At 38.8% G+C, this 18,998-nt stretch overlaps 1 protein-coding gene across 1 annotated transcript in view; it reads left to right on the forward strand.

Annotated features, from left to right (window-relative positions):
• The window catches only part of FAM81B (family with sequence similarity 81 member B), a 94,441-nt gene that overhangs the window by 13,509 nt on the left and 61,934 nt on the right, over window positions 1-18,998 (forward strand). Inside the window, 2 exon segments of the mRNA XM_069085443.1 lie at window positions 1,187-1,251; window positions 14,827-15,070. Coding sequence (XP_068941544.1) covers window positions 1,187-1,251; window positions 14,827-15,070 — 309 coding nt within the window.

An 18,998-nucleotide genomic window follows, 5' to 3' on the forward strand; every position in this document is an offset into this window, starting at 1 on the left:
CTCTCTCTCTCTCTCTCTCTCTCTCTCTCTCTGTATAAATATATATGCACACACATATATGTATAGATCTTATATATGTAAACTTACATATATAAACATATATATTACACATACTTGATTTCTTTCTTTTTGATCTAAACCTGTGATTTCATTGGTAAGGGAAAGTTGAAATGTTGGAAATCCATCCAAGGGTAGAGATTGGCACTAGTCTCTGATATAGTCTTAGAGAATAGCCTTGGGCATGGAGTGGCCAGGTGACTTCCCCATTGTCTCACAGCAAAGGTACCAGAAACAGAACTAGAACCTAGGTCTCCCTGGTTCCAAGGACAGTCCTGTATTCGTTCTACAATTCTGCCTCTTCCCTCATAAAAGTATTTTTAAAATTACAAGTTTGAGGGTAAACACATTATCATTACTATAATGATTTTGTCATACATTCTAGTTTAATATTATTTCATTACATTTCTTATCTTTCCAATTTTTGTATACCCTATTATTTTCAGTTATAGTAATTTATGGACAAAGTTGTTGAGTAGACCTGTATTTTGCATTGGGTACAATAATCCATCATTCAAAATTCCTTAGAACAAAAATATTTGACTAGATTTTTTTTTCACTTTTAGTCATTAAGTCAGAAATAATTCATTATGTAATCAGTTACTCTGAAGTAATTGAACCATTGCACAGATAATGAGCTTTTGACTCATGGCTTCTGAAATCTTATTGTTTAAGGACTTTCTGTGAATTTTGCTCATTTAAAAAAATTAGAAAATGCCTCCATAGACACTGAGCTTCCATTTCTCCTTTAGGAAAAGGGAAGAACTATATTTTCTAAACAAATTGAATTAGCATTAGCTGAATGACTCTGGTGCAATAGTCAACAGCAAAATGTTTGACAATGTTTGAAAATTTTAGAGTATATAGATGGGTTTCAAATGCAGGCAATCCATTAAGATGGACAAAAGGGAATTTCACATAATGAGGGATGGATATCACAGTTATGGCACACTACTAACCAATGTCTTCTTAGATTTGACTTTTGATTTTCATCATTAGCAATATAAATAAGCCACAGAAGAGACTAAATGAATTTCCATGATAGAATGCATAAGGTATCTACTGTCTGAAATTCAAATGTTTGTAAAGCTGATAATAACATCTTAAAAACTTGTGACCTTTGCTTTAGGTAACATTTCCTCCCATCGGAATGTCAACTGAGAATTCCACAGATCTGATTCCATATGTTCCCAAGTAAGTCTCTACTTTCAATAGTTATAACTACATGCTCTATTGTCGAAATGCCTAGTTGTAGGCTCAGTGGTCTATCCAAGAAACCTGAGGGGTCATCTTAGTCGGCTCCTTTGCCAACAATGTGGACTAAACTATCCCAGTCCTTTCTTTCAGCTCTCCAGAAGAAGTAAATTTTATAAGGAGAGCCTTCGTGAACTTTTTTGTTATTATAAATTAAATGAATAAAATTCCAGAAGATCAGATATAGCAAAGTATGAATTTCAAGATAACTGTGATAACCCTTTGTAATAAAACTGGAGGGGAGGCAGGGTGAAGAAAGGGAAGTAATCAATATCATAAGAAAAAATTGCCTTCTCTTATTCATGGTACTACTTTGGTCAGCTTTAAAAAAAAAACTGTATCCCATCCAGAATATGTCTGTAAAGTAATAATAACTAGGAACCTTCCGTGAAAATGGTTATAGGTATGAAGAAACCATAGCCATAGGTTCAAAAGTGTTAATGACTCATATCCTTACTTTAGATACTTTTGAAGATAATTATGCCTATTGAAATGAAGCTTGGAAAATGTTTTATTAGCATAGTGTCAGATCATTTTTTGCTAATGCATTCTGCAGTGCAACAAAACAGTCGACTACTACATGCATCTCCCAAACTTCATACTTAAATTTCTTTTCTCTTACCCCATCACTGCCATGGGGAGTGATTCATACACACACACACACAAACACACACACACACACACACACCATTATGCCATTATGTGTTCTTACAAAAGAATGTATAGGGGTGGCTAGGTGATGCAGCGAATAGAGTACTGGCTCTGGAGTCAGGAGGACCTGAGTTCAAATTCGGCTTCAGACACTTAACACCAAACTAGCCATGTGACCTTGGGCAAGTCACTTTACCCCAATTGCCCTACTTTCCCCCTCCAAAAGGGGGGAAAATAAGAATGTACATTCCTTGCCTGTCCTATTCAATTATCTCTGTATCATATATGTGTTAATTTCATTTTATTTAAAAAGTTGTTCAGATCCATGATTTCTTTATTATTGATGAATTTTGATTGGTCATATCCTGATAATGGAGTGGTAAAGTCTCCTATTATTACTACATTTTTGTCTCCTTCTTCTTGGATTACTGCTAAGCTTTATTTTGCAAATTTAACTAGCTGTTGAATTGTTTTACATATAAAATTTAAAGTATTATATATATGCTATAGTTTTTTCTTTCACCATTATATAATACCCTTGTCTGTTTCTTTTAAGGTTTTCTAGTATGAGTTCCATTTTATTACATACTAGTACTACCATTCCTGTTTTTCTTGAACTTGATATATTTTAGACTGACCTAATTTAAATCTAGGTTCTCTTTTTTTCATTAATTTTTTTCCTGTAAACAATAGATTGATAGAGTTTTATCCTGGATCCATTCTGTAACTTATTCTTTTAATGGGAGAATTCAAACAAACATGTAAAACAGTATTAGAGTGACATACAACTCTTCAAAAACTATGAAGGAAAGAAGTCAAATCTGACAAAAATATATAAAAGGCATATCACATCTATGTAGGGGAATATTTCTTTATGGATAGAAACTATTTTATTCATCATTATATATGCCTATAAGGCTATACACATATATTCTATATATACATATAGAATATATATAATATATGTATATACATATATAACATATGTATATACATGTGTACCTTAGGTATTTTTAGAAACTATACAAATATTTATTAAATTTACTTGAAATCTGTTATAAGGAAGGAGAATATCAATTCTAAAGGAAACCAAGTGTATTTGGTTAAAATCTAATGATAGTTTATAGGCTAAGGAATGAAAAAGGAATACAAATCACTGTGAGAAAGTCAATTGGTTGTATGTGTGTAGCTAAAAAAAAGTATAAGGAAACATGTCACTTCCTAGAAAGTTCTCAGTACTAAGACAAAGAGAAAGATTCACTGGGATAATCACAAGGCCTTTCCAGCTTTTTCTCCCTCTATATTTCCCTATAAATCTGTCCCTTTTCCCAAATTAGTCTATTCACCATGTCCTAGACATGCCATGTACTTTCCTGGCTTTGTGGTTTCCTCACTCTGCTTTCCCCATCAGCCTAGAATGCAATCTGAGAATCATCAGTATAGAAATGATCATTGAGGGGTGGCTAGGTGGCATAATGAGTAGAGCATTGGCCCTAGAGTCAGGAGTTCCTAAGTTCAAATCTGGTCTCAGACACTTAACATGTACTAGTCGTGGGACCTTGGGCAAGTCACCCCAACTGCCCTGCCCTCCCCCCTCCACAAAAAAAGGAGGAAAAAAAAAGAAATGATCATTGAATACATGGGAGCTGATGAGATCGCCAAATGAAATAATAGGGAAGAAATGAGAACCAGGCCCAGGACAGAACCCTGGAGGCAACCACAATGAGCAGGCAGGACCTAATTAAAAGTCCAACAAAGGAAGTTAGAAGGAATGGTCAGATAGGTAGAAGAACCAGAGAAGAACAGCATCACAAAACATAAAGAGAATAAAAATCAAGGAAAAGAGGGTGATCAACAATGTAGAAGGTGTCAACAATGAAGAGGATTGAGAAAAGACCACAAGATTTGGCAATTAGAGATTACTGGTAACTTTCAAGAGAGCAGTTTCAACTGAATGATAAGATAGGACGCCAGATTAGGAAGAGTTAAGAACAGAGTGAGAGAAAAGGAAGTAGAGGCACCCATTGTAGACAGAAAGGAGGGAGAGATATAAGATGATCAAGGGAGGGTTTTTTGAGAATGGGGGAGACATGGGCATGTCTATAGGTAGCAACAGCTAATAGACAGGGAGAGACTGGAGAGAAGTGATAGAATGGGGGAAAAAGAGGGGTCAGTTCTTTTGGAGAAGATGGAATGGAAGTGGACCAAGGATGCAGAGAGAGGAATTTGCCTAGGCAAGAAGAGATGGGGGGAAGGCTTAGGCAATAGTCGCACAAGGTAACTGAATGATGTGAGATGAGAAGGGTAAACGAGGGAGCTCTCAGGAAATGGCCTGAATTTTTTCTGTGAAATATGAAGCAAGGCTCTCAGCTGAGATATTGGCAGGGATTTGAGAGATGAAAAACCAGTTTTTGAATGAAATTGCAGTGAGTCAATTGAGGTAGAAAAAAAATTGCCTTGAATAGTGAAGGTCCAGTTGATATTATGTAACATAAATTTGTAGTGGACCCAGTCAGCACTCCAGGTCCATCACTCTAAAAAGAGTGACTAGGGTTAGGCTCCCTTGTTGCATACACTTTGACTCATTACACCTCCACCTCAATGCTCCAGTGACAAATTATTTAAAGCTTTATTTCTTGGCTCATGTATGAATCAGGCATGGAGCTACTATTTATTTTCTACGCACAAAAGAACTGTTAAAATACAAAAAACTCTTACAAGTGCCCATTGACAGAACAACTTAAAATAGGATTCTGCAACTTAACTTACAACTGCTATTATAATCTCTCCCAGGAAGGTAACAATTAAATCTGATTAAAATTGAAAGCAGTTTATGAGACCAGTAACTAGGCATGGACATATTTCACCTTGGCACTGTTCTATCCAAATAACTCCCAGCCATCTTCCTCAATAAAGCAACTAAATAATAAATAAATAAGTAAATTCCTAGTTTCCTCCACTTAGCTTTACTCAAAGGACCTCTGGACCTCTTGAACTCACCAGGACACTTTCAAATCTAGATATGTTTATCGAAAGGGTGATGCTTGGTCATTCACTCAGGAAAGTTAACCTAAAACAGAAAAGGTGGCCAGGTACTAAGGTCCAAGCTTACCTGGTGGAGTCACTCTACTCCAGCTTCAATGAGAGAGTGGTTGACATGATGTGATGGGGAAGAGCTGATCCGTCTTCTATGCATTATTACAAGACTTAGTCACATGATGCCAAGAGATTGGGCTAGATGATTTGTGAGGTTCCTTCTGGTTCTAACATTTTATGATCTATGAAAATTTAGCTTCCCTTGAGACTTAGGAGTTATAACTATGAAGATCCTTAATTTGATTTAAAACTTTGTAGAGGGGACATTAAAGTGAATATAATCTCTTATTCATGGTGGGTCTACCTCTTATTTTAAGTTTCCAGAGAAAAAAAAGGAGATATAGAAATGAAGTGATTTCCACTGGCAGCCCTTTAGGCTGAGCTGTAGCCAATATATGCTTCAATAATTCTCACAGGAGAATATTTGGGGGAGGCAAAGGGCCTCTGGCTGACTACTAGTGCTTTATATTTAAAGTCTATACCCATAAAAGTTTCAGTAAGTCAAATGGTAAAATGATAAATGATTTATTATTTCTTCTTATGAGTGGAATAAGTCATCCAGAGTCTGAAAGGATTGTTTTCAGGAATTTTTTTAGCATGATGGCAGTCATTTTGTTATACAATGATACATTACTTTTGCCACTGCATTATGAAGACTGATAGCTTATGATCCTTGGTCTAGTAATATTTTGGTAATTAGAAGATAGAACAAAAAATAAGATTATCATATTGTTTGGGGATAGCTCAGATGGGTCATCTAGTGGTGTTTACACCATAGAGTGATTGAATCATTTTCATTAAATGCAACAATCATGGTTTAGCAAAAAAGAAAGATGGGTCAAATTCTACCTCAGACATTTACTGTATGACCTTGAGCAAGGCACTTACCTCTTTGGGGGTCACCTTTCTCATCTTTATAGTAGGAGTAGTTGGAGCATTTACTTTGCAGGTTTATGATATGACTCAAATGAGAGAATGCATTTAAAGTACTTTGCAAACCTTATAGAACCATGTAATTATCAGATTTTATGATTCTTATCTCTAGACTAAGTTCAGTCACCATATCAAAAGATCTGAAATAGAGAGAATGGATTAGCAAGGGGAGAACATGTTTGGGATGTGCATATATATATATATATATACATATATATATATATATATATATACATATATATATATATATATATATATATATATCTGTATTTGTGTGGTTCCTGCTTAGTTCATTTTTTGGGTTTGGTTTTTTTTGGAGGGCAATTGGGGTTAAGTGACTTGCCCAAGGTCACATGGCTAGTTTGTGTGTGTGTGTGTGTGTGTGTGTGTGTGTGTGTGTGTGTGTGTGTTTTAAGTGTTTGAGGCCGGATCCAAGCTCAGGTTCTTTTGACTCCAGGGCTGGCGCTCTACTCACTGCACCACCTAGCCACCCCCTGCTTGTTTAATTTTACCTTTACCTTGCAGGGGCTCTGAGAATTTCCCTTATTTTTAATATTACCTTGTTTCTCCTCCTTGGCTTAGGATCATTAAGTGACATCTCTGACAGGAGATTATGAAATGGCTTCAAGGCCATGACTCTAAGAAGTAGAAATAGTACACTTTCATTAAGCAAAACCTCTAAGGACTGGAAAAGATCTAATGATTCTCCTAAAACAAGAGGGACCTTGAGTCCTCTTTTTGGGAAGAACATTATAATGTCTCTGAATGAATTGAGGGTCCCATCAAAAGCTTTAAAACCAGTCCAAGATGTACAGTATAGGCCATATCTCATCCCATCTCTTCTCTCCCTCTCCTCCCACCAACTTTGGCTTGTACATAGAATCTGAGTTGGCATTGTTCCCACTTACATTTGTCTGATTTGCCTGTGGTTTCCCACCTTAGGGATCATATGTGGAATCTGCAGTATAGCCCCACAAGCCTTTCCCCCCAGACCCACTTCTCTTCTTCCCAAATTGTGATGATGAGAATTACTTCACATTTATGCATCAATTCATGGTTTGTAAAAATACTTATATAACTGTGCTAGGTGCTGTGGGAAATGTAAAGATTAGCGAGGCACATTCCTCCATGCAGTGTGTCCATGACACTAATGTAACTGTCCTAAAATTTATATCGATGTTTTCCTATTGGGTTGAATGACAGACCCACAACCTAGCTTGTCACATAACCATTATACTAGCAACATATAAAGGATTTTTCTTCTGGTCTTCTTTTGCCATAATTAGAACGTTGTATTGACCAAAATCTTACCTCTGACTGTTGACCCAAAACCAACAAATTTATTGAATTCTCTGAAGCATATTTGTCTGTTCACAAAAAAATAGAGCAGAAAAGAAAGTGGGACGTTGTGTATAGACCTGTATCTGCTTACTGGAGCACAACTGGAGTTAAGTCATAAAAATCAAATAGACCTAGTGTCTTGGGGTTTTTTGGTTTTTTTCCTTGCAGATTCCATCCATTTAAAATGTATTGCACTTTTTGCTTTCAATAGTTTTTAAATCTATGGATGTATAAGTTTTGAAAAATTCTCTAAAAAGGTCTCTAAAATTTTTTCCATCTAGAGATTGGCACTTTCTGTACACACTAGACCAGTAGATTATATTACTGTTCCTCACCTTGACAGCTTAAATACAGAATTTGGTGGCCTTTTGATAATTTAAAAGGGATGGTTCCAAAAAACAAGCAAGAAAATTGAATACGTCAGGTGAGAATCTCAAAGGATAAGGAGTAACCACATTCTGACATTAGAGAAAAAATATTTTGTTCTGCCACTTGGATGTATAGATGACTTGGGTAATGATGGCAGGGGAAGACATTTGCGGCTTTTTTAGAACTGAGAAAACCACCTATGAAGTGACTACAACAAGTGAGTCAGTCAATAAGCATTACTATGTGCTGGGTACTATGCTAAACACAGGGGATACAAGTGTAATGTAAATTGAGTAAGTCAATCAAATCACCCTTCCCTGCCCAAAGTAAGAAATAGTGTCCCATGCCCAACAAATGTATCGGGTGAGAATAGACTTCAGTTCTTCATTAGGTGTGAACAAAGCCTGGCTACCTTCCTAGGTTCCAGACGATGTCTGTTCCACTTGACTGAGGAATACTGTAATGCACTGTAAGGGCCTTATAATGTATATTATACAATTATATAACCTAGGGAGGGAGTTAGAATCATAGATTTGGTGGAGCCAGGAGAGAGAACCACACCTGAAAAGGAATGATTTGGGGTAGAACTTTTCATCAACCAAGGCTGCTTTTCCTCCTCTTGGTTAGATCTTGTAATCTTCAAAGGGTCTGGAGGATTTGGACGTTTTACTCCATGTCCTAATCGCATCCCTCAAAAATAGTTTCTGCAGCAGGATCCAAGAACAGACTGCACTTGATAAGAAAATCAGTCAAGGCTTGACAAAGAGCCAGCAGAAAACCTACACAAGACCAAGTGGAACATCTTGAGAACTCCAACAGGAGGCCTTTCAGGAGCTGTGAGTTACACATTTACTACATGTGGTCTCTGAGCTTGAGCCCTCTTTCCCCCGGATTCTGTATGTACAAGCAGAAGAGAGTGTTAGAGTCTTCTGAGAGCAATGTTTTGTACTGTTAGTTGTGAGAAGAACCCCAAAGTCTGAAATAGTTTTAGAAAGGAATTTATGCATTCATTTGTGAAAGGAGAGAGAGCCAGAAGAGAAGGTATGGCTCCCCTTCTTCAAGACTCTGAGATTTCAAACAAGGGTGTAAGGACATTTGCCTGATTGGCTCCAAGTAAGTAGTCTCCAGAAGTGCGGTTTGAGATGTGTACCAGCAGGTAAGTCAATCTATTGTGGGGAACCCAAAACAGAAGCTTTAGGTGGACCCAAAATAATACCTGAATGCACCTGAACAAACACTATCTATTTGTTCTAAGCATCTAAGCATTCCTTGCAGCCATCTGGCTTTCCTAGAGCATCTCTGAGGTCAGCCTGACCTCTAGAAGTAAGCTTTGAGGGTAGACACTTTCTAGCCATATAAAACTGGATTCGAACAATATTAATAAATGATAAATAACAAACTTTTCCCACTATGCCAATTATTTTTGCTGTATCACTTCAGACAGTACTTCTTTGTAAAATCTAACTGATTTTATGAACTGATAATCATGGCTAGAAGCACACTGGTAATCCTTCTGGAAGAAATACTCATGAGCTGTAGTGTTACAGATATTAGCCAACCCCTCAGGGCTCTAGCCCTGAGGAGGTACAGTGTCAGGTCCTGAAGACTTGCCCATCAGTGTGAGTATACATTGGGGTAGTAGTTCAAGAGTTTATATAAAGAAAGGCAAAAGTACAGCCCCTACCATCAAGGAGATCACATTCTAATAGAATTACGAGATACATACAAGATAAACATAGTGTAAATGGAATTAAAGCTTGGAGAGAAAGCACTAATTCTTGGGAGGTGGGGGAGGGAAACATAACTGGAAAAGACCTAAAGCTGAAGGTGATATTGGAGCTGAGCCTTGAAGGAAGCCAGGAGACATAGAGGGCAGAGGCAAGGAGGAATAACATTCCAATCATGAAGGATAATCAGTGAAAAGGTACAAAACTGAGAGAGAGAGAGAGAGAGAGAGAGAGAGAGAGAGAGAGAGAGAGAGAGTGTGTCTTGTGTGAGGAGCAGCAAGGTCAGTGTAGCTGGATATGAGCATATGTGCAAAGAAGTAAAATATAAACAGACTAGAAAGATAGGAGAGGACCAGGTTATTAATGTACTTAAAGGCTGAATAGAACATTTTTATTTGGTTCTGGAGTAATAAGGAGCCCCTGGGTGTATTAAGTAGGAGGATGACATGATCAGACCTGTACTTTGGGAAAATCATTTTGGCAACTACATAGAGGTTGGAATCAAGTGAGGGGAGATGATGCCATCAAACCAATTAGATGGTTATTGAAACTCTGCATGAGGCAATGAGAGTATGTGCCAGAGTGACATCTGTGTTAGTAGAAAGAATGGGGCATGAGAGATTGTCAAAGTAAAAACCGTCACACTTCACTACAGATTAGATATGTGGAGTAAGTGCAACAGAAGAGTCAAGGATGAGGTCAAGGTTGCAAGTCTGGGTGACAAGGGAGATGGTGGGTCCTCAACAATAATAGGAAAGTTTGGAAGAGTTAAAGGGTTGAAGGAAAGGATAATGAGTTCTGTTTCAGACATGTTGAGCTTAAGATGCTTACAGGTTTTTAGTCTTGAAATATCTAAGAGCTGGATGGGGATGTGGGCCTGGAGATCAGGAGAAAGGTTAAGGCTGGATATATAAATCTGGGAATCATCTACAAAGAGAATCTATGGGAGCTAATGAGATCACTGAGTGAAACATTAAAGAGCGAGAAAAGAAGGCAGAGAACAGAGCCCTGGGGCTTACCCACAGATGGTGGGAATGATCTTGATGAAGATCCAGAAAAATAAACTGAGGAAGTCAGTTTGGAGGAGAACCAAGAGACAATAAGGTCACAAAAAACTGAAGAGGAGAGAGTCTCCAAGAGAAGAGGATATTCAATAGTGTCAAAGGTCAAAGACGGATTTGGAAGGATGAAGACGGAGAAAAGACTGTGAGATCTGGTAATTAAGAGATCATTGTTGACTTTGGACTACAACAATATAAATGGACTGAGCAATGATACACAATAATAAGAAGTGAATGCCATGCAAATTATAATAACCAAGGAAGAATTGTGAGCATTCGTTTTTCTTCATGTCTTTATAAACGTAGGGAACTATAAGTTGGAAGACTGCATGTTATATCAGACATCTTCATTTTATTGGTTAGTTTTGCTGAACTGTTTCCCCCCTTTTTTTATTCTTTGGTATTAGGAATGGCTTTCTGAGATGAGGAGAGATAGGAAAGGAAACTTAGGGGATATGAAAACAAATTATATCAATACAAATGAGTTTTAAAAATTAAAAACCAATAAATGACAACAGTCAAAAGTAAAACTAAAAAGAAAATTACTCACATCCCTTCTGGGCTGGCTGGCTTCCCCTGCAGAATTCCAATTCATGGGATCCTAGCTTTTTAAATGTGGAAGCAACAAAGGTTTTTGAGCAGAGGAAATGACCTGGATATCTGTAAGCATAAGGACCTTTGCATAATCTGACAGTGTTATGGAGGATGGATGGGAAGGGGGAGACAGTGGAGACAATCAAGCTTCTTAAGAAACTAATGTAATGGCCTAGGAAAGTGATAATGAACGCCTGTGTTCATGTTAGGGTAGTGAGAATAGAGAGATGCGAAAACATACGAGAGAGATTTTGAAGATAGAACTGACGGGTCTTGGGCAATGATTGTGTACAAGAGGGGATAGAGAAGAAAGAATCAGAAATAACCCCAAGGATTTCAAATGTGGGAAATAAACTATTAAGTGGTGGTGATACAGCCAGAAATGGAGAAGTACAATCAGGTTTGAGGAAAATATCATAAACCCTTTATCTCATTCCACTGCTTCTACCCTGATCCACAGCCTCCTCTGTGATTTGCCAAATCCTACCCTTACAACACAATCTGCCCATATGTGGCTGCCAGATAAATTTTCCTTGAACACCACATTTTCCATAGAATCAGTGACTATTGAAACTATCAGAGAGATCAGCTAATCTATGTTCCTCATTTTGTACTATCTCTAAGTTGAAAAAACTCCTATGGCTCCCTACTGTATCAACTCTAATCACATGTGCCTTAATTGTAAGATACAATCTGGCACCAATTGTCTCATTTGCTGTTTCCTCCAACTTCACAACATATAAGCTCAACTTCCATCAGCCCACTCTCCCATGAACACTAAATGCTGATTTACCTTCTTCAAGTCCCACCTTCTCCATGATTCAAGCCTTTGATGGCCTCCCTCTGCTCTGAAAAAGGATTTGTAACCAATTCTAGAAAGGGAAAGACTAATATCAAGGTCATGAGGTCCAGGCTCAGCCATTTGCTCTTTCTGAGGCAAGGGCTGGGGCTTTGTGGTATGTGGACATTTATCACTAGGGCGTGTTGGTTAAAAAAGATTTAGTCATTGAAACCCCTGGGACAGCTCTCCTGAAGCTGGATAGGATCAAAATGATTCCTAAGATAAAAATAGCTTTGTTTAGGACTAGAGACTTTGTATAGTATGGGGGACCCATGAGTATATTTAATGCAAAGAGCCCTGTACCTGTACAAGATGTCAGGAGTCCTGGATTCCAACCCAGAGCCAAAATTGACTTATCTATGTCACCATATGTAAATCACTTAATCTCTCTGAGTTTCAGTTTCCTTATCTTTAATACGCTCTGCTTATTTTATGAGGGAAGGGCTTTATGAATGTCAAAGTTCTATATAAATATGGCTTGTTATGTTGTTATGGAGATAATTTATTAAAGCAACACACCTTCTTTCCTCATTGTCCTCTGAGATTGGTTGTGGCAACGTGTTCATAGGGAGCCATTCTCTTCTGGCTGCAGTTTCCAATGACCTTAATGGTGCAGTGAAGGCTTTATGTTTCATTTAGGATAAATGTTGTAAGCAACCACTATCACTAAGACCAATAAAGGCTGCCCCCATCACAGCCCTCTACCAAGCTTCCTAAATCAGTCCAAGATAGCACTGGTTGCTGATCGAAGTGGTACTTGTGCCTAAGGACAGCAGACATCACAAATAGAGGAAAGCAAACATCAAACCAGGGAGAAAGAAACAAAGAACCTATTTTTCTATGAGTATCTGTTGATGTAAAAAACCGGGGAAAATAATTTTTTCAAAGATCCTCACTGATCTCTTCAAGCAGGCTCTCCAATGTTTTTAAAAGAAAAAAATAAATAACTGGCCAGAATTGGTTGGTGTACAACCATAGTCCCTGCTGGAAGTGGGGAGGGGGAGTGATTTTATGGATGTTTTGTATATATATATATACACATATATATTTCTCTGACCTTGTCTCCCTCCACAGAACATAAGGCAGAGGCTAGTGTACACTGAGTTAAGGAGTTCTGAGCTGCATAGAGCATTATAAAGCCCACTGGTTGTCTGCATTCAATCCAGCACTAATACGATGAGCCGTTAGGACCACTGGACACTGGCACACTGGCCCAGGCTGCAAATGAAGCAAGCCAAAGCTTCCATATTGAACAGCAGTGGGATTAGTCTCATGTGGGCCACTGGCCTCTGAGCATGGGAGAGATGAGGAGAGCCAGTCTCAAAAAACAAAACAAAGCCAAGAAAAGACCTTTAAAAGTTTTTGTTGCAGTGATGTCATGGGAAAAGTTTGCCGTTATGACCTACAGGACTTAAGCACAAATGCGAGGACTAGTCCTGGTCCTAGCAGGAAGGAGTTTAAAAAAAAGGTTCCTCATCTATAAAATGAGGGGTTTGGACTAGACAACTCCTATGGTCATTTCTAGCTAATAAGTCACATGATCTCCAAGGTTTGTTTGAACTTTATTTTTTCTAGAAGAAAGATGAGAACAAGAGAAAAAATATTCAATTGTATACTGATAAATTATGACAGACAACAGTCAGAATCAGCTTTTTTTCCTCTATAGCCCAAGTGTCTTTCTAACCATTCTTTTAATATAATTTCTTGAATCTCTAGATTACTCGAATTTAGAAACTCTAATTTCCTTCAAAGCAGCACTCAGACACCATTGCCTATGGGAAGGATGTCTTTCCTAGTCTCCCTAGCTACTCCTTCGCCTACTACTACTACTACACACGCCCTCCCCATCACCTTATATTGATTTTATGGATGTTTTGTATATATATATTTCTCTGACCTTGTCTCCCTCCACAGAACACAAGCTCCTTGAGGGCAAGGACTATTCATTTTGTCTTTTCACCTACAGTGCCTGAAGCATAGCATGCACTTAATAAATGCTGCTGATTGATTGACTTAAACATATTAAAAATATTAAGATGTAAAACTATCCATCAGTTGGAGGTACATACAGGTCTCTCTTGATCATCTTGCTCTGCATAAGATTATTCATTTGTGAATTACTTTAAGACTTTGCAAATAGCCACCTCCACATCTGTGAATAGAAAAACTTGACCTGCAAACTCCTATATCTCGTTCTAGGTTAAAGTGTATTTTTATATTTATTGTATATATGTTTATACGTAGGGGTGTACTAGCAAATATTTGACAACTGACTCTAAAAAAATGTATAATGCACTATTAGGTTCAATCTGTATTATTAACATTTTTCTCCATCACTTCAAGGCTAAACAATCAACAAAACAATAAATCTAGTCTTGACTTGTAGCATTTGTCTATTTCCAAGGTGTGAATGTACACACTGAAAATCTGACAGTCGGTTCTCAGAGTCGGTACAAGCTGGTTCCAGCACTCCCCTGGATTCATCATATACTTAGTAACACAGTTGTGGTTGGATGTTCTGTGCAATAGAGAAAAAAATGTAGGAAGAATAATTCTGATTTCTTCCCTAATGGATTTCCTTCCTATACCTTATAGAACAAAACTGCTTACATTGTAACATACCATTTGTTTATGTGGGAAAACATTAACTATGTATGGCATGATGTCAAGATAGTGAGATAGACCTGTCTTTTAGAAGGAACATCAAATCAAGATTCTGACCACAGTGGTTCTTAAAACCTCACTCATCCTCTTTGTTTCATTGAGGTTTGTTAATTCCATGAGTTGACAGATCCTGGTGGAAAGGAGAAAGGAACAGGCAACAAGATTTCCAGTTTGGTTTCTTCTTCCTCAAGTTTATCAATATAAAAGTCTTGATTTCTATTTTTTCTCCTCTGGCCAGGGATCAGCCTTTTCTTCCTGCCATTCCAGGGAATCCAAGATGTCCCCTAGAAGATCGACTAGCTAGCCAGGAAAGAACTATGACTGTTCTTCTAGAACAGGCCTTTCGCATCAAGGAGGAGATCTCATCTTGTCTTCAAGGGAGCCATGGATTCCATAAGGAGGAGTCAATGGCCCGGCAGCTGCTGGAAAACCACATCCAGACTATCACCAGCATTGTCAAAAAGCTCAACCAAAACATCCAGGTGACTTCTTTTTTTCCCTTAATTGGGTGGCATCATTATTTAACAATATCTACTTACCAGTACCATGTTTAAATGACATGTGTTCTCCTTGATATAATAGTAATTGGTTAGAACTAAAATTATCAGATGAAGGAAAGTGATAGAACCAAACTGAAAATTCCAGTTCCTGCAGTAAATTCATTTGAGGGCTTTTGGAGCATGGGGGAAGAGGAAGAGCAGAGGAAGCAGAGACCCTAGTGTACCCCAAGTCTGGCATGTGCTACAATCTCTATTAATTGCACACCTGATCCCAAGCATGTGGACTGTGGCTGGAGCCCGCAGGTCAGGTGGTACATAGGGTCTGCCCCTATAAGATGCAGCTTACTAGTATAGTTGTGAGGCACCCTGAGAGGGGTAGGATAGAGAAAGGAACCTTGGAGTCGGGGCAAAGTGGGGGAGGCAGTGTACCTTTCCCCCAGGACAGTGGCATGTGAGTGGAATTGTTCTTCTCTCCCATCCCCTCACATGCTACTGGCCTCTCCACTTTCCCTCCTCCCTTGTCCACTCACCCAGGAAGAAAGTATGCTCCTATTCACCATGTACCCCTGGATGTCAGCACTGTGGAACAAAGCCCAGTTAACACCCTAAGAGTTGTGAAAAGTGGTGATTTTTTATTTGATTATATCTGCCAAGTAGTTTTTAGATTCAATCACTGGTACAAGCTAAAAATGTAAAATTTCTTAGAAAGTAGTTTAGATAAATTCATTGAAAAACTTGAAAATAAGTTCTTTTTTTGCAAGGGGGGAAGGCAGGACAATTGGGGTTAAGTGACTTGCCCAAGGTCACCCAGCTAGTAAGTGTTAAGTGTCTGAGAGTGGGATTTGAACTCAGGTCCTCCTGACTCCAGGGCCTGTGCTCTATTTACTGCACCACCTAGCTGTCCCAACTTAAAAATAAGTTAAGAAACCCAAACCATTTGGGAGCTCGCCCCTTTTGAAAGTTTCACCACAGAAGACAATTACACTCTCCCACAACATGCTTCCTTTGTGGGGAGAGGTAAGGAGAGAGACAGACAGACACAGAGACAGAGAGAATGAATACAGATTTACCCTAATTTTAACAAAAAATATCGCTGAACATCACAACTTCTTTCAAGCTATCTTGAAATTACATGAATTCAATATGCTTTACCTTTCTAGTTGTCCTTCTCTGGATAACTCTCCAGCTTGTTAATGGCCTTCCTTAACTGTTGTACCCAGAAAGTAACACCCTTCCATATGTGATATGACCAGGACAGAATAGGGTAGTATCTTTACATACTTCTTCCTGGAATCCATGCCTCTCTTACAGCAACCCCTAACTGCATTATCTTTTTTGACTTCCAGTAAACTTCTGACTCAGTTTACTATCATCTAGTTAGACAGTCAATAAGCAGTTATGAATTGCCTACTATTCACCACATGCTACGCTAAGCTATTCTAGCTCCTTTTCGGTTCTATCTAAATATATAGATTGTCAGTGCTGTTCCTTGAGCACACCCCAAAGTCCCCTCATGTCTTAAGAATGCAACAGTCAGGGGCAGCTAGGTGTCATAGTGAGCAGAGTGCCAGTCCTGGAGTCAGGAGGACCTGAGTTCAGATCTAGGCTCAGACACTTAACACACACACACACACACACACACACACACACACTCACACATACACACACACACACACACACCTAGCTGTGTGACCTTGGGCAAGTTACTTAACCCCAATTGCCCTCCAAAAAGAAAAAAAAAAGAATGCAACAGTTCTCACACGGAGTTTCTTTTCAGGCAATGAGAGTATGCCATTTCTGAGTCCCTTCCTCAGACCATGGAGAATCAGCAATGTGCAACTTTTCCTGGATCTGTTCCTAGAAGCTCAGATCATCTTTGATGCCGTCTATCACCCCCAGCTTCTATCCACCAATCAACCAATCAATAAGCATATATAAAGTGTTTGGTCCATGTTTAAAGTGCTGTGGTCCAGTTATATCTATCTTCCTGCAAGCCCAGAAGGCATGGCTTGTCAGAGCAGCCCCAATAGTCAATTTGTCTGCCATGGTCACGCAATTCTTTAGACAAGTTATAATTGACCCCCCAAAATACTGACACTCCAGGGAAATTTTCTGGGTCTGAACATAGTAGAGCCACAGTACACACCTTCTCAATGACATACATGACTTTCCCGGGGAACTTCAAGCTCCCCTAAATACAGACAGTCCTTTTCAAACAATCCACAGAGGTTGTACAGGTATAAGCTGCAAGTGTTTTTCATAAAAAGGCTTCAATACAATTTGTAATTCCATCTACCATCTAGTATAGGAGGGATTATCTTTTTATCTTTCCATATATATTTGTATTTACAACACACTGCTTGGCACCTAGTAAACACTTAATATATGCTTATTGCCTTAACTTGACTTCTACTTCTAATACACAGTGTTACTATTTTATAAAGTCTATGAGACCAGGTAGAAAGAATCCAGGAAAGGTTGTCAGGTCAGGGCTGAATTTTGAATAATTTTGCTCAGGATATTTTGGGTATGGGCCACTGAGGCCAAATGAGAGACAGCCTTATACTAGAAATATTCCACTGCAAAAGCTCAGGGAAATCCTTCTGGAAGGCACATTGAGCCAGAGCTATTCATTTGGGAAAGACAAAAAAAAATGTTGGGGAAGGAAGTAGGTGGGAAGAGAAACCACATGAGGAGTGAGGAGCGAGTGGAGGTAGTCTATTCCAAAGGATCTTCTGCTGGTCAGTCAGACAGTCAACAAGCATTTAGTAAGGCCTATGCTCCAGGCACTAGGCTAAGCTCTAGGGATACAAAGAAAGCAAAAAGCGTGGTCCATGCTTTCAAGGAGCTCACATTCTAATGAAGGGCAGACCTCGTTGGATTGCTGCAGGAGCCCCTTTGGGGCTCTGCTTCAGTCAAGATTCTGGGTATTGTTTCTTGGGTTCTTCTGTCCTGGTTCCCTTCCCAGTCTGAAATAGGCTTGAATAGCAGAGTGGCAGTGACATGAGCCCCACTGATAGACTTACCAGTAAGAGTCAGAGCTAGGAAGTGTCTGGAATCCTGTTAGTCATCAGAGAGAGAAGCACCAAAATCTGGATTTTCAAAGCATGGCAGGGCTCAGCAGCTACCCAGAGTCTCATCTGGCCAAATCATAGAATTCTGCCCATAAGTGAGCCCCAAAACAAAACCTCACCTCAAGAATATATATATATATATATATGCACATATATACCCTTCTTCAGGATCAGAGGACATCACAACTTTCATGACTCCCTGCCTAATTACAAAGTAACAAAAGGGATATGCCTTCCTGAAAAACTAGCCTCCCCTAAGCAAGCTTCTCTTGTTGGACTCCAAGTGAGGCCCATTAATGGGCAGGGAAGATCTTCAAATTCCCTTACCATTACATGGCCCCAAGCTTCTCCTGGAAACAAACACCCATTTAAAAAAAAATCATTATTTCAGTGATGTTGTGCAGCTTTGAGTCATGGAATGCTGTTGTCTCTGAAAAAGTATCATTGAAGATTACCCATAGATGGGTACATAGTAGGTAAGAGCAGGCTGGGACATATGACAAACAAGGAATTATGCAGAAACAGTTTGAAGGACATTGTCAGAGAAATGTCTAGCTGGAGTTCCACAATCTCCAAAAAATTAATTCAACAAATTATTAAGTACCTACTATGTGCAAAACACTGGACTAGGTATTAAAAACAGAAAGTCCACAAAAGAAATATTTCTTGCCCTCCGTGAAGTAAGCTCCATTTAACACCCAAAGCTAACAGTCACCCCAAAGGGCAATGGAAAAAGTACATGGCGGCTGTAGTGTATTTCTGATGACATACATGCAAAAATGAGCTTTTCACAGGAAGGGCTGAGGAAAAGAACAAACATCTATTTAGTGCCTACA

Source organism: Petaurus breviceps, unplaced genomic scaffold (genome assembly GCF_028583685.1).
Source record: "Petaurus breviceps papuanus isolate PSGF00001 unplaced genomic scaffold, PetGlider_PUasm1.0 175, whole genome shotgun sequence".
Classification (NCBI taxonomy): Eukaryota; Metazoa; Chordata; class Mammalia; order Diprotodontia; family Petauridae; genus Petaurus; species Petaurus breviceps.